Source organism: Nyctereutes procyonoides, unplaced genomic scaffold (assembly GCF_905146905.1).
Source record: "Nyctereutes procyonoides isolate TBG_1078 unplaced genomic scaffold, NYPRO_anot_genome, whole genome shotgun sequence".
NCBI classification, from domain to species: Eukaryota; Metazoa; Chordata; class Mammalia; order Carnivora; family Canidae; genus Nyctereutes; species Nyctereutes procyonoides.
Genome location: NW_026575082.1, coordinates 33510001 through 33529560, shown reverse-complemented (window position 1 = coordinate 33529560; position 19560 = coordinate 33510001). Strand labels below are relative to the sequence as shown.

General features: G+C 37.7%; 1 protein-coding gene across 2 annotated transcripts in view; it reads left to right on the top strand.

Annotated features, from left to right (window-relative positions):
- Positions 1-19560, top strand: part of LOC129514433 (kynureninase) — a 113841-nt gene that overhangs the window by 28414 nt on the left and 65867 nt on the right. For both annotated transcript variants that reach the window (XM_055332998.1, XM_055332997.1), the window contains exon 4: positions 11701-11783. In XM_055332998.1, coding sequence (XP_055188973.1) covers positions 11701-11783 — 83 coding nt within the window. The remainder of the gene's footprint in view (positions 1-11700; positions 11784-19560) is intronic.

Below are 19560 nucleotides of genomic sequence, written 5' to 3'. Positions count from 1 at the left end.
CCCAGGCTAGTGGACTGACAAAAAAGGAAGAAGCAGACTCTGTGTGTGATATTTTAAAGGTGGGGGAGATGCCAAAAGCATTGCAGGAAGAAACATACTCTTAAAGATTATTACCATGGTGTCTACCAGAGTGAGAAGTAGGTGGCCTAATATTCTAAGATATAAATTCTCTGAGGCAGAACATAGAATTTTACTACCTAAATGTAATAAGATGTATTGTGCTATCAGCAAGGCCATGGAGCTCTATGTGATTAAAATAAAAAAAGGATCCAAGTATCTGCCTTTAACTACCATTTAATGATAATGATTTTTGTCTTTAGCATTTATATTGGAAGTCAAGAAACAGGCAAGCTGCAGGCTATCTAATAATAATATGAATAATAATAACTAGCAATTGCCCTTCTCTTCCTCCTTAGCTCTTACAGTCTCTATTTATTCTCCAAGAAAGTCCTCTTCCCTCATCTCAGTTCATACGGTAATCAAAATATTAGTTCAAAAGTTGCATTGTACCCCACATGCCTATGCAGGGAGTTTTAGCATTAGATTTAGGGAAGAGTCAGAAAAGGGGTGCTATGGGCCAATCTCTTTCATATGTTTTCTTAGTTATTTTTCACAGCCATCCTTTAAGAGGTACATATTGCCACCCATTTACTTTTACTTTTACAGGCTTTATCAGCTTATAATACATGTAGTTTCATAACCAACGGTGACCTGGAATTGGCACAGAGCAGGCAATGAAAGCCAGTCATTAAATATTAAGGATTTTGGTTGATGCCAGGAAATGGACCACAGGGAATATTCACATCATGAAAATCAACAAAAGCTAAAAATAGGCATCCTCTCCTTCTGTTACCCCAGTGCTCTCTTGGGGAGAAAAAAAATCATTTTCCCCACACTCTTTTTGAGTTCTTAACTGAGACCCTTGTGATAAAAGACAGATTAGCAAAAGAAAAAAAAATGCACGGGCTTATTAGCATGTATAGCTCTTATACACGTGGGAGACACATCAGGGACAAAGGAATTCCCCATGATGGCTTAGAATTCAGACTTAAATCCTATCTTAATAAGGAAGGGGGAGAAGGATGTGGGCCACTTAGGGGAGAATAAATGATTTTTTGGAAAGAGGAAAGAGCCTTTAGAAGACAAAAGATAGGATACATTGTGAAAAGCCCATCTGGGTGTGGTGTTGACTTGTAGTCTCCTCTCCTGTGACAAGACTCAATCTTCCCTGGTTGATGAAACTCCTGGGGGGTGATTAATGGCAATTGAGTTCCTTTTGAAAGATCTGTCTTCCGGCAGATAGCAGAATTCAAAGCCAGCTTCTTGCTGCACTTGCTGGTTTTCAAGGGTCTACAGCTCAAGATAATCAATATACCACGGGGACATATTTCAGGGTGACATGTTCTGCTACCCTTCACCTCTGAAAGCAGGTTTTCCAGTCCCTACTGCCTGCGTACTGAATTTCAGAGTGTAGACTCAAGCACAGTTTGCACTATACAAAAAATACATGGCAATCCTCGCCTCCATCTTTGGGGTAGTTTTTGGATTCCTAAAGAATTAAGAACAATCTGGGTCAGAGCTTCCTGCCACAAATTTGCCACAGCACACTTAGTCACTCCCACCTTGATTCTTTGTTTGTTTCTTCTTCCATATTTCAAATGTATTTGCCTTCCTCATTTAATGGAAACTTCTTGAGAGTTGAAGTTCTCTCACCTATTTTGTGTTTTGCCTTATGCTTACTGGGATATTTACTAGAATAATAAAATTGAGCTAGAATATGGTAGATGAAATTGCTAGAAAATAGGTCAAGATGTAATGTTGGCTTTGATGATTGCCAAGTTTATTTATCTATTAAAATGTCATCATGAGTATACTCAACGTTTTATACACTTCTATTTAGTTTATAGCTTGTAGTATTTAAAAACTGAATTTATAATCATTTTAATTTCTAGCCTCAAAAAATATCTACATTTTAGTAGCGATACTACTATGTGTTACAGGTATACAAGTGGACTGTTTAGTCTTGGAAGTTTAAAAAAAATAGAGTTTTCAAGTATTACTTTTGGTTTTAAAGAAGCATGATTTTATATTAAGACACAGGAGGGGGATCCCTGGGTGGCGCAGAGGTTTAGCGCCTGCCTTTGGCCCAGGGCATGATCCTGGAGACTCGGGATCGAATCCCACGTTGGGCTCCCGGTGCATGGAGCCTGCTTCTCCCTCTGCCTGTGTCTCTGTCTCTCTCTCTCTGTGACTATAATAAATAAATAAATAAATAAATAAATAAATAAATAAATAAATAAATAAATAAATAAAATACCTTAAAAAAAAAAAAGACACAGGAGGGGCTAGATAGGGAGAGAGAAAGGTAGGGGGCTATGAGATCAGCCTCACAGAAATCCCCAAAATGTGGAGGTGTAAGGAAACCATCGATAAGGGAAAACTCCAGACCACCCTGCCCTAGGTGTCCCAGGGGGGAGTCTTATTTATGACAGTTTCCTGTGGTCAACAGAAAAGAAGTAAGCTTATCACTAGTCCTTGATCAATGGTGCCGCCAGTAGAGAAGTCAAAAAGATTTAAGTTCTCTGGTTAGCTTTCGATAAAAAACCAACCCTAAAGGCAATTATCAGTGGCAACCCTGTTGGGACTCCTGTCACTCCTGAGAGCTTTTTCTGTATTCCCTGCCTCATCAACTTCTCTATCACTTTACTGGCTTTCCTGTGTGAGATTCATCTTTCTTGGTGAGACAAGAACCTGGCTCTCCCACTTCATTTTGGTCCTGAAACCCAAGATCACTCCCATGGAAGGCTGAATAAAAGGGGTCTCTTTCTTTCTTTCTTTCTTTCTTTCTTTCTTTCTTTCTTTCTTTCTTTCTTTCTTTCTTCCTTCCTTCCTTCCTTCCTTCCTTCCTTCCTTCCTTTCTTTCTTTCTTTCTTTCTTTCTTTCTTTCTTTCTTTCTTTCTTTCATCATGGGAGAGGTCTCACCCTTGGATAACCTCTTCTTTTAACAAACAGAACAACCAGGCACCTCTTAGCCAGTTAAAGGTGATAGTGTGGCCACCTGTCTCAGGAGACAGGTTTCTGGAAGAGGGCTTGGTCAATTGGCCTTCCCAAAAAGAAGGGAATGTTGGTCTCACCCTACCCAGATCTATTGTCTGTTCATTGACTTTTTAAAAATGGCTTTCTCTCCCCTCAGGGATTTATCTATAGTAGGGCCCTTCCAATCTCCGAGGACCAGTATGCCCTTTTAATCAGGGATTCATTTCAGGAAGAACATTGCCCACTTAAATATAAGACTTTTTCATTTGAATGTGTCTTTTCTGAGAACTTAGTTCAGGAGGAAAATCTTTTATTTTTGCTGCCTGGTAAGACATATGTTATTCTGTTAGGTACAATTTAGGCTTAATCACAGCCAGGAATTAAAACCCAAGTTATTGGAAAGCAGGGTTGGAGCTATTTCTTTATATGATAAATTGGAGGGAGCCCAGTGTTTCCTGGGGTATTTATTCCCTTTAGAATACTTGTGGCATTAAGGAGGGAATTAACAAACCCTCAGCCAATTCTTTGACTGGTGGCATTAGCATCTGGGACTTTAATGGGTCATATAGTTGTGGCTTTCTTGTTCCAACAACAAAAATACGAAATTATGATGAGCGGGTCTGCACCCCTCAACAGGGCCATGCTTGCTTATGGGAGTGTAGGTATATGGACAGAAAAAAGCCCAGGGGTAAGGCAAGGAAGCATAATTGCAATTTGCTAATAATTGTTTGGACTGATCAGGGCTAGGAATGTGAGCGAATTTACAGGACCAAACGATGAGAGCTCAAATCAAGAGAGCTCTGATTTGTATTTCCCTGATAGCAAGTGATGCAGAGCATTTTCTCATGTGCATGTTGGCCATGTCTATGTCTTCCTCTGTGATATTTCCCTTCATGTCCTTTGCCCATTTCATGATTGGATTGTTTGTTTCTTTGCTGTTGAGTTTAATAAGTTCTTTATAGATTTTGGAAACTAGCCCTTTATCTGGTATGTTATTTGCAAATATCTTCTCCCATTCTGTAGGTTGTCTTTGAGTTCTGTTGACTGTATCCTTTGCTGTGCAAAAGCTTCTTATCTTGATGAAGTCCCAATAGTTCATTTTTGCTTTTGTTTCTTTTGCCTTAATGGATGTATCTTGCAAGAAGTTACTGTGGCTGAGTTCAAAAAGGGTGTTGCCTGTGTTCTCCTCTAGGATTTTGATGGAATCTCGTCTCACATTTAGATCTTTCATCCATTTTGAGTTTAGTGAAAGGGAATATAAGGGAAGGGAGAAGAAATGAGTGGGAAATATCAGAAAGGGAGACAGAACATAAAGACTCCTAACTCTGGGAAACGAACTAGGGGTGGTGGAGGGGGAGGAGGGCGGGGGGTGGGGGTGAATGGGTGACGGGCACTGAGGGGGACACTTGACGGGATGAGCACTGGGTGTTATTCTGTATGTTGGTTAATTGAACACCAATAAAAATTAATTTATTAAAAAAAAAGAGAGCTCTGAAGAATGAAGTCATTGGAAAGATTTCCTGCTTCTTTTAAGGTTCATCTGGGGAGTGCACAGCCCCTGAACCTGCCCTTTGGTTACCATTAGTGACCTAGGGGTCTCCTACATGCATAAAAGGATAGAGACCAGCCTTGGGCGGGGGGGTGGAGGTCACACACCCCCAGATTTTTTGGAAAATCCAACAGACAAGGAGGGTCAGGGTGATGACGAGTAAGAGTAGCTACTCCCCCAGCCCAATCCCTCCTCAACCCAAGATGTTAGGCCACTCTTTCACCTTAGGAAGGGAAATCAGGAGGTGCCTTGATTCACAGGGGAGTGAGATGCAGGGACACCTGCATAGTCACCTCTCTGTAGTAGGTATGGGGCAACTGACTCCTACCAGGATTGTGAAATGAGAAACAAACCATTCTCTGTGAGGATTCCTGGATTGGGTACCGCAAAATTGGATAATTTCCCCGTGTAAAACTTTTCTGGTGTTTTCCATGGGTTAAACATGGCGGGTTCATCAAGGCAAGGTAAAATAAGAATATGACCTTCATGGCAAAGCGAGGTCTCTTTTTCAGTTCCCAAAAACTCTTCCTTGGGATGCCTTTTAACCCTCTGGAAACAATTTGGATTACAAAATTTAGAAAAGGACTGATCTCCTGTGACACTGCATGGCTCAGTGAGATTTACCAGTTGGATCTCTTCTGCAGGAAACAGGGCAGACGGAAGTACCTTATGTCCATCCAGGCTTTGGGGTCTCTAAATCAGGACCCAGACCTAGAGGCCTCTTACAGAAGGTGTTTCCCCAAACATGTCTGGCTGGTAAACTCTCTCCTGACAAACTGGATGATAATGAGGCCTCTTCTGAATAAACCCAGGGCCCTGGAAGAAACACAGGCGTGCCTAGCAAGGGGGATGCTGATTTTCTCAACCTGTCTTTGTTCTTCGTAATGGACAAGGTGAGGGGTGAGGGCTTCTCCCTCATTCATTTCCCATGTTAATGGCTATAATTGGATCCCAACTATGGTTAGTCTATAGCAGAATGGGGACTTCAAGAAATATTCCCTAGCAGCTGTTGAAACTCCCTTAATTTCTGGAAAGTTCCCTGTCTTCTCTGAGGACTGCCTAATTCCACTTGTTGGTGGAAAAACATGGTCTTTGCAGTGGATGAGTGTTAGAACCAGGAATGTTTTTCTCTGTCTGGCTGCACTTTGCCTCTTCTATCCCCCCTCCCCTCCTCCTGCTTCTATGCCACCGCCACCTCGGGTGCAGTCTCCATACACCAGTCACTTCAGATTTCCCCACCAGTGTGTCAGGTAAAAACTGACAATGGGGAACAAACTGATTCACTTCTAACAGTGGACCCAGGTGGAACATAATTCGATATTTAAACTAAGTTAAATTTGGTGGTTTAATGTCTTTAAAGTTATCAGCGTTAAATATGAAACATTAATTCTATCGAGGTTTGCTAAAGATCAAATAAGCTCGGGTGATCTCCACTGTAATTTGTTAGCAAAAAGATGTTTCAAAATGATGATTGTCTCAAAGATTTCATGAGTAATTGTTAAGATAGCTTTCAAAGTCTTCATTAAACTGAAACTTTAAAGTCTTGCTTGGATGGTAAGTAGGATTCAATTCATTGGACATCTAGGTCTTTTCCAAATAGGTTAAAGTGCTACAGCATTGATTACTGGATTTAGGTTTGTGCTTTTTGAGTTATTGCAGAGAAACTAAGGATATGTAAATCTGTTGGTTAACATGTTCTGTACTTACTCATAAATTTGCCATCTAAAGAATTCTGGTGTGACAATTCACAACTGATTACTACTTAGTCTTCCCGGGAGACTAAGTTTTCTAAGAGTTGAAATTCTGCTAAATGTAATTAAGACTGATAAAATAAGGGAAGCAACATATATGCAAGAAAAATCCAAGAAATTGAAATACATTTTTGTTAAAGGCAAAAAAAATAATAATTTTGCCCTAAACAAGACTGGTTGTTTGGAGAGATAGCTTGGGACAGCATCTTAATGTAAAGGAAAGCTGTGAACCAGGAGAGCCAGGTTCTTGTCTCATGGAGTCGAAGAATGAATCTTGCGGATGAAATAGAGTGAATAAAACGATGGAGTTTTATTAAGTGAGAATACAGAAAAGTCTCTCAGGAGCTTGAGGGTCCTAATAGGGTTCCAATGTGGGCCTCCACAACAGTCTTATTTAGAACTGACCAGGGAGCTTGTGACCTTATCATTCTTGTGATGTCTTAATGTTATCACCAGTCCTTACTCAAATCTTTAATGGCTTACTTCTTCTTAGGGTCTGGTTATTCTTTGTTGGTCACAGGTGGCTATCATCAAAAGGACACCTTCCCTGCCTACACCTAGGGCAGTGGGGTGTGGTCTGATTTGTTCTCTTATCTCTGGTTTCCTTACACCTCAGTATTTTGGGGATTTCTGTGAGCCTGATCCCATAGCCCCATATCTATTTCTCTCCTAGCCCCATTTGTTCCTTACTCAGCTGCAGAAGGTTTGTGGTAGGGAAATCTTTGGAAAGGAATTTTACATGTGGTCAGAATGGACTAAGTTTAAATTAAGGGATTTTCAAAGTACATGGATATAAGATTGGAATTATGCTTTTCTTTCTGTTCAAAAGACAAGTTGTTTTGGGTTGTTGGTCTGCTCTTGATAAGAAAATGTAAACAAAGGCACTTTCTCTGTTGTCTGCTCAGAGAACTAGTTTGTATGTTTTGTCTTTATCAGGTCTTTGATCACGTAGTTAAAACTTCTCAGTGTTAAAGGAGCTAAATTTTGCCAACAACTACGTAAGCCTATCTTTTTGCCTTTGGAATCTCTTATTGTCACTTTGGTTAAACAGGTAAAGTTTTGTAATGATCTGTAATTCTATCTAGGCAAGTGCTTTAAACCTTTCTAAGGTTTTAACAAAATTCTCAAGATTTAAATTGTAAATGAAGTCTCTTTGACTCATTAGGCCTTTTTATTTGATTTGTTAAGTTACTCTGGAGGCACTGGTAAACAAATGATAACTTACATTTGTGTAAATGCTGTAATTATTCTAGATGATATGCAATTCCTGAAGTTTCAGTTTTAATACAATGTCATCACTTGATATTTTGATCATTGAAGTGTTACATGCCACAGAAATAACCTGATTTCCTGTCAGCTATATTGTAAATTGTCATCTCATCAGGTCATTAACAGAAATGTCCACTTCTGAGTTTTTTGTCACTTATAAGTGTTCTTATTGTCTTGCAAAATGAGTTTCATCTTCAAGGAGGTTCATAAAAAGGACTTTAGGACAAATGCAGATTTTTGAGATCTTTAAGATCAAAACTGAAATGGGTAAGAACTTCCTAAAGTTGCAGTCAAATTAAACCAGTATAGCACTGTGGGATTAATTGAACTAAAAAGACTCATTTTATAGTTTTGTGACTCTCGTTTGAAACTCTGCTGGTTCTCTAATGTTTGCTCTCTCAGATTCAGGAAACTTTCTCTTAAGATACCCGTGACATACCGAGATGTGATAAAGTATTCATTTGTGAACAAACTGAGCATTTAACTTTTCTCTCTACCTGACCCTCTGAAATTCAAAAGGTCTTAGTAAGTGTTCTTCCTTCCATGGCAATCATAGTCACTTGCATAAGCTCAATAAGAATCTATTTTCCTGGGCACCTGAGTGGCTCAGTTGGTTAAGCATCTGCCTTCACCTCTGATCAGGATCCCAGGACCTTGGGATCCAGTCCCACATTGGGCTCCTTGCTCAGCCCTCTCCCTCTGCCTGCAGTTCCCTCTGCTTGTGCTCCCTCCCTCTCTTTAGTGAGAAGGCTTCTCTCGCTAAAAAATAAATAAAATCTAAAAGAAAGAATCTGTTCTCCTTGAAACAAGACACTATTGGAAACATTGGTTATTTTACCAAGACTTTGACTATAATGTCATATGTGAGAGACATGCATAGACTCAGATATGAGCAGAGTTAACCAAGGTTAACTTTATGAAACTTGGAGCCATAAAGCCCCTTGGAAAGGGTGGTCTGATACCTTGCTTACAGAGTTCCCAGCAGCCTTACTAGATGAGTAAAGAATGTCAAGTGCAGGAACTATATTACAGACTTCATCAAGAGAAATCTGCCCACATCTACAGGTATTACAGGCTCATCTGATGGCAAGTACTTGGCTTGGTGTGGAGAGGCTACTAAAAGTTCAACCTAAAAATTCTTTATAAAAAGTTCCAGCAAAGCAGATTTTAAAAGGTCTGTATGATAATCATTATCCTTGCTGAGCTTATGTAAATAATTAGGCCACGTTTGTCAAAATTGGATTGTTTTTGCAAACAAATTAGTCTTGAGTTGGCTATTTGGATTTAAAATACAGGTGATTTGAGGGCAGCCCGGGTGGCTCAGTGGTTTGGCACTGCCTTCAGTCCAGGGCCTGATCCTGGAGACCCAGGATCGAGTCCCGTGTCAGGCCCCCTGCATGGAGCCTGCTTTTTCCTCTGCCTGTGTCTCTGTGTCTCTCTCTGTGTCTCTCATGAATGAATAAATAAATAAAGATTTATTTATTTATTTATTTATTTATTTATTTATTTATTTATTTATTTAATCTTAAAAAAATAAAATGAAATACACATGATTTGGGACACCTGGGTGGCTCAGCAGTTGAGCGTCTGCCTTTGGCTCAGGGCGTGACCCTGGATTCCCTCATCGGGCTCCATGAACGGAGCCTGCTTCTCCTCCCTCTACCTATGTCTCTGCCTCTCTGTGTCTCATGAATAAATAAATAAAATCTTAAAAAAAAATAAAATATGGGTGATTTTAGGAAGAAAAATTGTCTCAATAACACACATTTGCAGATGTGTAATTCTAGTTCTGATTGTCTTTAAATGTTGTTTGCCTAAGCTAGACTTGAGATCAACTTCAGAGAAATTGCCACAATAGCTCATGTGTAAACAAACAACTAGAAAATGGGATTAATTCCTCAACTAGAACCTTGACCAATTCTGCGTGGCTGGATGACAAAATTGTTCCTTTAAAGCCACAGCATACCCCACTGTATGGGGTTGACTATGGTCTTATGGAGATAATGGATGGCCACACTTTCTTTATAATTGAATGGGATGATGCACTTAGGGATGCCTTTATCTCTTGAGACAAGTTTTCTCCCACTTGTGAGTGATTCCTTATAATTAGGATATTGTTAAGGCTGGACCCCAAACAAAGAAGGCTTCTTTAAGATTTTATTTATTTATTCATGAGAGAGAGAGAGAGAGAGAGAGAGAGAGAGAGAGCAGACACAGGCAGAAGGAGAAGCAGGCTCCATGCTAGGAGCCCTATGTGGGACTTGATCCCGGGACCCCTGGGTCACCCTTTGAGCCAAAGGCAGATGCTCAACTACTGAACCATCCAGGCATCCCACAAAGAGGGCTTCTTGATTGTTTTATCTCTTAGTCATATTGATACGGGAGAGCTTGGTTCTTGTCTCACAGAGTCAAATAATGAATCTTGCGGACACAGGAGAGTGAGTAAAGGGATAGAAGTTTATTAAGTAAATATACAGAGAAAGCTCTCAGGAGTGAGAGGGGTCCTGACAGGGTTGCTACTGAGGGCTTGTAGTGTTGGTCTTTTATTGAAAACCTAATCAGGGAACCCAAATCCTTTTAACATTATCTATTGATACCACCATTGAGTAAGGACTCGTGATAACATCTTTAATGGCTCACTTCTCTTTGGGGTCTGATTATTCTTTGTTGGTCACAGATTACTGTCATAAAAAAGATGCCCTCCCTGCCCACACTTAGGGCAGGGTGGTCTGGCTTGTTCCCTTATCTCTAGTTTCCTTATACCTCAGAATTTTTGGGATTTCTGTGAGCCTGATTCTGTGGTCCCCTATTCTAGCCCTGACTAATCCTGTTTGTCGCAAATTCAATATTTATTCTAGAAGCCACCTCCACTGAGATAAAATTGCAAACAAAGGCTTTAGCCAAGCATACAACAGCCCTCCTGGTAAAAAAGGGCCTCACTATGGGACATCCAAGACTTATGATAGGACTGCAACATAAAATAAGCAAAACAGTATGGTTGCTGAGCAGGACTCTAAATGAGACTTCCCAGGCACTAGATACATTCAACCAAGAATTAAGTGAAGTCAGAGAAGGACATCTCACGAACTGCACCACTATTGACTATTATTGCTATTCCATTTAGGGTGTGAGGAGTTTCCTCACACGTGCTGTTTTAACGTTACAGTTAACTCCCACAAGGTGTCCCAATTAACAGGGGACATTTTTGATCAAATAGGATCTGGATATTCACTGATCTATTTGACAGAATTGGTCATTGGGGATCTTATCTAAGAGATATGTTAATAATTTTTGGCCTAAGACTTGTTTTATATTTATTCTTTTGCATGTGCTGATGCATGCACCATTTGCTGTTCATCATGACCCCCAGAGGGATATCGTGTGGCCTTGGACTGACCTCTGGATAGATTCTAACTGCCACAAAGCCCACTGCTCCATTTTAGCAGGAAGCTGCCAGACAGATTATCATCCCATTCCCTAAGGGCAGTTAGGGTTACTATTCCGCGGGGAGGAATGAGTAAGGGACAGGCATAGGTAGGAAGGAGAAGGGGCTATCTGATCAGGCTCACAGAAATCCTCCAAATGCAGAAATGTAAGGAAGCCAGAGATAAGGAAACACTCTAGGTGTCCAAGGGGGAAATCTTATTTATGACAGTCTCCTCTGGTCAACAGAAAATAACCAAACCCTAAAAAGAAGTAAGGTATTAAAGATGTTATCACTAGTCCTTGATCAATGGTGCTGCCAATAGAGAAGTCAAAAAGATTTAAGTTTCTTCCAAAAGACCAACCCCAAAAGCCCTCAGTGGTAACCCTGTTGGGACCTTTCTCACTCCTGAGGGCTGTACCCCTGCTTCATAATTTTCTGTACCCCTGCTTCATAAATTTCTCTCACTTTAAACTCACTCTTCTTTGTCCTCAAGATTCATCCTTTGACTCTGTGAGACAAGAACCTAGCTCTCTCACTTCAATGAAATTACTAAAATATTACAAAACTCATTTACAAATGTCCAGTTGCTAATGCTGATACATGAAAATTTACACACACACAGATACACACACAAACATAATAGTGTTTATGTCCCTTTTCAATTTCAGGGGAGTCTATGGTCATGAAGTAGGAAAACGTCCTTGGATTACAGGAGATGAGACTATTTTAGGTCTAATGAATGACATTGTAGGTAAGTACAAAATGGATTTTTCCCAAAGAATCATGAAGGCATTATCATTTAGATATAAAAGTAGATTATAAAGTCAAAGTCTTATTGAAGAACATCCTGGTTTTCTATTTTAACCCATAACAGTGAAGAGTGAGCATACCGTTAATTGAGACTTGAAGGCTATAGAGAGCATAATTGGGTATTTGGTACAAAAATAAAATATTTAATTATGTTTCCATGTATGTTTTAAGACTAATATTTACTCCCCATTAAAAAACACACACATTGAATTTATTTATAATTAAACTAATTTCATAAAAATCTACCTAAATGAATTTTCTAACACTTCATTATATAATAAAATAAACATTAACCTTTGCATGCTAAAAACCTAAAACACCAATCAGGTTTTGGCTCATTTGAATTTAATCCACTGTGACTAATTTAAAATTAAGCCAAGAATTGTTGGAAATAATATGGTTGATGTCATTCTTTGTTTTATAATGTGTTTCCTAAAGTGAGTTATGTACTCTGGGTAGTACTCAAGATAGTTGTAGATGGCAAATGTGTTAACATTTTGAAAAAATTATTTAATCGGGTTGAATGTTGAGCATTCCTTGAAATCTTTAATGATATTTAGGGAATTGAACAAAAAAAATAATGATATTTAAGCAACTGGAGTGGTGTTACTTGGAAATATTTAGAGGACTTAGGGAAATCCCAAGTTTAATAATGCCTTTTCAAACCTCATCCCTTTATAGGCAAGTCTAAAAATATCTTTATTGCTTCGTCCCAGTTGCATCTTTTTCAGTGATCAGAAGACAAAAATCAGTATGAGCTGGGAGAAAGTGGAATTACAGTGAGGACAGTAGGACTTACATCCAGAAAGAATTATACCAATTAACAAACTTAAAAACCTGAGGACTACCTTGTTTATTCAGAAATGATTATTGGACCTCTGCTGTGTGTCTGTCAAGACTTGGGGTGAGGAAGTAAAATATTGAGTAAAAATCTTCACCATCTGTATCCCATGGGGTATCCTTAAGGGACTCCCATTACAGGAGGATACCAAAAAACAAACAAAAAGTAATATTAATATAGACACATAACCATATAACACAAAAAAATACAAAACCAACCAACCAACCTTTGGGATTAGTGCTTCAAAAGGGAGGTGATTTCAAATTAATGATGGAGGCCAGAACACAAGCATTTAAGGATTCTTTTTTTTCTGAATTCTCACTAAACAACACTTAGTGGAATTTTAAAAATAAAAAAATGTGAATCCCAAAGAAGAAATAGAATAGTGAAAGAGATGATAGCAATATTTTGGGAATTGGATAGCAAGTGGACAAGTGGTAACTGCCTTTGTTAATAATAATAATAATAATAATAATAATAATAATAATAATAAAATCTTTTTTAAAAGCACAAACCAAATCTTAATCTCCCAATGGCAAAAAATGGAAGGCCACCTACTTTACACCATGGATCCTTCAAAAATTTGGGAATTACAATTAGCGTCTCTACAGGTGAGAGTAAAATAGGAATAAAAAGAGATGTGTTGAAAGTCTGTTTAAAATTCAGTTAGGGGGCACCTGGGTGGCTCAGTTGGTTGAGCACCTACCTTTTGCTCAGGTCAGAATCCTGAAGTCTCAGGACTGAGCCCTGCTTTGGGCTCCCTTCTCAGAGGGGAGTTTGCTTCTCCCTCTCCCTCTGCTCATCCCCTCATTCATGCTGTCTCTCTCTTTCTCACTCTCTCTTGCTCAAATGAAGAAATAAAATATTTCAAAAAGATAATAAATGAATAAAATAAAAATTAGTTAGAATGCCAGTTCCCTTTGCCCATTCCATGCTGCCAGTGAATCCTTCTCCCCAGACAACCAGGTGAGTCTCTTGGAGAAGGGAGAAGAAGGCTCTCAAGGGAGGATATGAATACTATATTAGTCTGCTCAGGCTGTCATAACAGAATACCACAGACTGGGTGACTTCAACAATGGATGTTTTCTCACAGTTCTGGATGGAGGCCAGAAGTCCAAGATCCAAAGGTTGTTTTCTGGTTGGACTCTCTTCCTGGATTGAGTGTCCACCTGGCCTTTCCTCTGTGCATACTCAGAGTCATAGAGAACTCTGGTGTCTTCTTAGAAGGACATTAGTCCTATTTGATAAAGACCTCACCTTATGATTTCATTTAACCTTTACTACCTTCTATAGACTCTCTCTTCAAATATAGTCACATTGGGACTTAGGACAACCAGGACACAGTTTAGTCTATAATATATTCCTTAGGGAAAACAAAAGAATTAAATAAGTGTTTATCTACTCGGTTCTAACTTATGCAGGAAACTATAAATGTCTTCTCCGTGATATTTGGATAACCTAAAGGTTCTGACATGAGTTTTCCCAGTACAATGGCTCAGCAGGGTCACCTTGCAACAAGTCTCATGACATGCACAGTGAAAAACACTCATGTGTGATACAACCTAGATTACCAGACTTTTAAGGAAAATCTATTTTTAGTTTATGAACTGTATGGATGTGTTACCTATGCAGAAAGAATAGAAAGGAAAAGAAGAATAGAAAGAAGGAAATAGAAAGATTGGAAGCAAAAGCAAGTTCCATTTCTTGCTAGCGAATACTGAGTAATCATTATACTATATAAGTTTGTTTTATGAGGTTATATTACAGGATCAGAATATTGACTTCTCATTTAAAATAACAGATTTAAGTACTTACTGAAAGTGATCCCTTCTGTTTCAAACACAGAGAGATAATAGGAAAAACATTAGATTAACAAACATATAGGAACACTAAAGATAAAAAAACAATAATAATAAATTAATACAAAAATCTCTACAGACCAGAAATAGCACCACTGCTAAAGACAGGAGCAAGCACTTGGCAGCCTGGAAGCACATTTTTTGCAGGGCAGCACGTGAAGCCAGGCTGAATGTGCAGGTCTGAATCCAGACCCTCCCAAGGAGCTCCAGGGTGAATCTGCACAACTCTGAATGCCTGAGGCTGGGACCCAGGCCCAGAATATTGGACAGCCAGGGCCAATAAAGACAAAAACCTTCCATCTCCCACCAGGCCAGTCAGGCTCTTGGGAACACAGAGCACTTGATCAGGTGTCAGCATTACCTACAGCAGTGTGCGTTCTGATGGAGGAAGATACCAGCTGAAGCATCCTCATTTGTATTTAAAAGTGTGTTAAATCGCTGTTTGATAATGGTTCCATTTGTGTTCATTTTTAGGAGCCAATTATATTCATTCAAATGTCTAACATATAAGTCAAAAACCTGAAGACATCCTGGATTAATTTGACCTAAGCATGTATGTTTTCCTTAGCTGTGGGTTGTTTTTTTCTTTACTAGGTTTGCTTTCAGAACATAAACTGCATTCTAATCCTGTTATTTTGTGCTTAATATTTATCATCCTCTAAAAGAGGAGTTAGGATGTTTATATACAGGCCAGGGAAGTAGGAAGGTGATATTATTTTGTGAGATTTATTTATGAAGCCAATAAACCCTGCAAAAATATTTCCTTTGACCATTTAAAAGTTTATAGCTCTATCACAACTTATTAAATATGCAAGTATTTTGTTTTCCTTGCAAATAAATCACAACGATTACTGAAATTTCAAATGAGACATCTCTCATTATAACTACTAAGGAAAATGAAAAAAAGAAAAAGCTACTAGTCAGATTTATTTAGAGAAGTAAAAGGAATGAATTTAGTAAAAAATTAAAAAATATATATATTTATCTACTCTAGCTTTTGGGATTTTTCTGTGTCTTTGAAATACCATACAAAGTTATCACACATGGGATGGGTAAACTTCTTTGTTTTTTGTGGGTTTGTACTGAATACTGTATTACTGAAATTACAGACTTTTGATCCTGATGATATGGGATATAAAAGATAACAATTACTTATTGAAATGAGTACAGTCACTTGTGGAAATGAAGCCCAAGAAACAATATATATTTTGTTTATTATATATATCATAACAATATGCATATGTAATAAATTATTTAAGGTAGGTAGATGATAGTCTTTCCAGAATCTCAAGCCATTTATGATAAATACATTGTAATATTTCATTTGAAATATTGTCAGTGAATTAAGGTGATTTTTAGTTTGTGATTTTATTAAATGCCTGTTTTGTTCTTTATAATTCATATTTTATCACGAGAAATATTTCTGCTATTTTTTGTTGACAAAGAATGTGAATTGACAGTGTCTACAAAAGTGTATCAGAAACTATTTTAAAAACTTGGTACTCTTTAAGAAAAATTTCAGTAACTATTATCCTCCAAATTTCTTCATTTTTAAAAATTGTGTATATTAGAGAAATGGTTCTTAGGTCAAGTAAAAAATTAATAAGATCTCTTTTATTAGGAATAGATTATTTTAGAAAGTGTTTTTACATATATTTGTGTTTATCTTGTTTGTTGCAGATCCCACTCAGGTTCCCTTTTTGCCTGGGTCACTAGGAAATTCTGAGGAAATTTGATTGAATTGGAAGTAGCAAAAATTTGTAACAGCTTTTATTTGTTTCCCATCTGTATGCATTGTACCCTATTGTTATTTTTTTTTATCATTCTTACTCACTTTGTAACCCTAGAAACCTTAAATCTTCCTTGGAAGTAGATGCTGCATAAATCATGAAATAATTAAAATAATTACGTGGTAAGTACAGTAAAAAGCAGCAGAACTCAAATTTATTCTTGCTACTTGCAAGCTACCTACTGTGTCATAAACAGACACGTGTATTTGGGGGAAATGATTAAATCTTTCAGGTTCTTAAAACCACAGCCTTTATTTCCCCCATAAAATTTCCCAAAAAAAGAAGTAACAGAAGGATAATAAAAATTATTATGTGTACAAATTGATAGAGTGGATAGGAGGAGGAGGAGGAGGAGACAATGAGCAACTGTATTTTTTCATAGACACTGAAAAGAATTTCAATTTCAGATGAGAAGAAGAACTGTTAATAAAACATTTTATATAGAGACAACAATTCTGCAAAATGTGGAATAACTTTCTCTGATAATTAATGTCATTATCAAGATGCTAGAAATAGAATTGCTGAAGAATATTATTAGTATTATTATTAAGCCTACTTCTCCCTGGGTATGTAAAAATCACAAAGGGCTGGATACATGCATTTCAGCTTATAAAATGTTGTAATGTGGACATAAATTTGCTTTATGAAACTTGTGGTTGACCCTCCAAGAAGTAATAATCCTAGAAGCTGTCTCCAGTTAGGAATCCTCAAGCATGCACTAGCCACCTCTGGAGGCCATAGGAATGTACTACTTGAGAGACAGAGTGAAAAGTTCTCAGACTTAACCTGACTGCAAATCCACAGTAACATTTGCATCTGCTTAATTAATTATACAGAACATGGATGGCAGTTAGAAGATCCATCACAAATCCTCTTATTAAACACGCAGCAGCTTGGGGCCCTGACATCTTCTTTTGGCAAAATATTTGAAATTAAATTAAAATTAGAAAGATGCAGAGGAATGTTGGTAATGAACATGGGTTTCCTATATTTGATTTACAGAGAGTGGATAATGTAGACAGTTTCCCAATGTAATCTGGAACAAAGATTTTAATCTTTTTTTTTTTTTTCTAAGAGAAGGTTAAGATTTTGTCTTACTTCCTATCTATGAGACTTTAGGTGAGTTAGTTCATCTTTGGATGTTAGTTTCCTCATTGATAAATATGGACAATTAAAGTAAAATTTTATTGCTTACTGTGAAGAATATGTGAAAAAATGCAAGTCACACATTTAGAAGTACTAGAACATAATAAGGACTCAATAAATGTTAGCTCGCCAGGCATTGAGGTAAGAAAGCAGTGCTTGCATTTAACTAGGTTACATCTTCTGGTAAAGCAAAAAATTATGTTCAATAAATAAAATAAAACAAGCAGGAATGCACACACTCTTCTTCAGATGAGAACCCTGGCTCATACTCATCTTGGATGAAGTGATTCAAATCTTGACATTTATTGCAGTGAGTTGTAGATGATCTTCTAAAGTAAAGATTCTTTCAAATCCTGATAAACTTTCAGGAAGTTTTTTTTTTAAGATTTTATTTATTTATTTGAGAGCGAGAGCAAGAGCGAGAGCGAGAGCGAGAGCGAGAGAGAGAGAGAGGCACAGACACAGGCAGAGGGAGAAGCAGGTTCCATTCAGGGAGCCCGACGTGGAACTCGATCCCAGGTCTCCAGGATCAGACCCTGGGCTGAAGGCAGCACTAAACCACTGAGCCACCCAGGCTGCCTGCTTTCAGGAAGTTTTTAAAAACTTTTGCCTGCATACTTGTAGTTCTTGATGTTTCAACAGTAATTAAAAAAAAATAAATAAACTCTTAGAAGAAAAAAAAAACAAAGGAAAGCAACTCGAAAGAATTTCAGTTTACTTAATTATTTTTTAAATTTTCTTATGGAATGCTGATGATATAGAAATATCTTAGAAGAACAGGTATTGGTTTCAGAAATGCAATTTGAACCAAAAGAGATAGGTCAGATGAGTACATTTTTCTTTAAAAATATGCTAAAAATCAGACTGATTTGTGGTGCTTTAGTGTTAGGAACCCTTGATTCTTCAGTGCCTGAAGTAGTTATAGATGAAATAAACAATTCTGTTAATGTTCTGAAACTTTAATATTTACATCATTCTCAGATATACCTGTGTACACATGAACACACATTAAATAGACTGACTGTCTCCTTCACAAAGTTCAGTATCAGGTGAGGAAAGCATTTCATGATGTGCTTGGTTGAATTTGGAGTGTTCTAAGATGAGATAATTTTTGTGCATGGTGGCAGATAAATTATTCAAGTCAGTGAAGGGTTATTTACCAAGAATTGATCCAAGTGTGAATATGCTACTGAAAGTGAGAAAGTAGGTAGCACAGGGTCAAGTGCATGTCTACATTAATTGAGCCTAAACATAACTGGTTCATTGCCTTCTTTGCAAGAAAAATCTTAGGTGATCCAAAATGAACATTATATTGTTCAGAGAACTAAAATTCTCAAGGAATCTACAATTATTTTAATCAGAATGCAATTGCTAAGCTAAAATAGGAAGTCTAACCTTCATTAGAAAGTCTCCTTCCCTCCCTGCCTTACCAATTTCTTTGTTTTTTGTTCTGTGGCAACAAACGTATGAATTATTTTTTCTTCTCATTACATTCTTGCAAATGCCTCTCTATGAATTTTGCTCTCTTTATGAAATTACTTTCCTCCCTTTTCTCCTTTCACTTTCCCTCCTAAAATATTTTTGGAAATACGTGGTTCTCAGAAAAGATGCATGTAAATAGCTAACAGGGAGTTAAGCATAGTATTAGATTAGATATCTCAGATAATATTTTGTTTTAGAAATAACAGTAAAAATTCGTAGCATAATGCAAAGAAACAAATATAGAAAACTGGCAGTATTTCTTTTACATATTTCCAGAAGATTTTCATACTGTTGGAGAAGACATATGCCACTGTATGCAACATAAGGTTATCATATTCATATCTATCTCGTAAGTCTTTGACAAATTTTATTTGGTGCTCGAAACGCAGAATGACATTGGTCTCACTGTCCCTTGACTTCAGACACTGTCCACCTTACAAAGACCAGAGATACATCCTCTAACCAACTGTTTACCAACATTGGACATCAAATGGAGAAATCCATCTGTTAAATGCAACACGATGTTTTTCTCGACTAGATGACTGTGATGAAATATAAAATCCTAAATTACACACTTATATCTAGTGGCCTCCCCTCGAG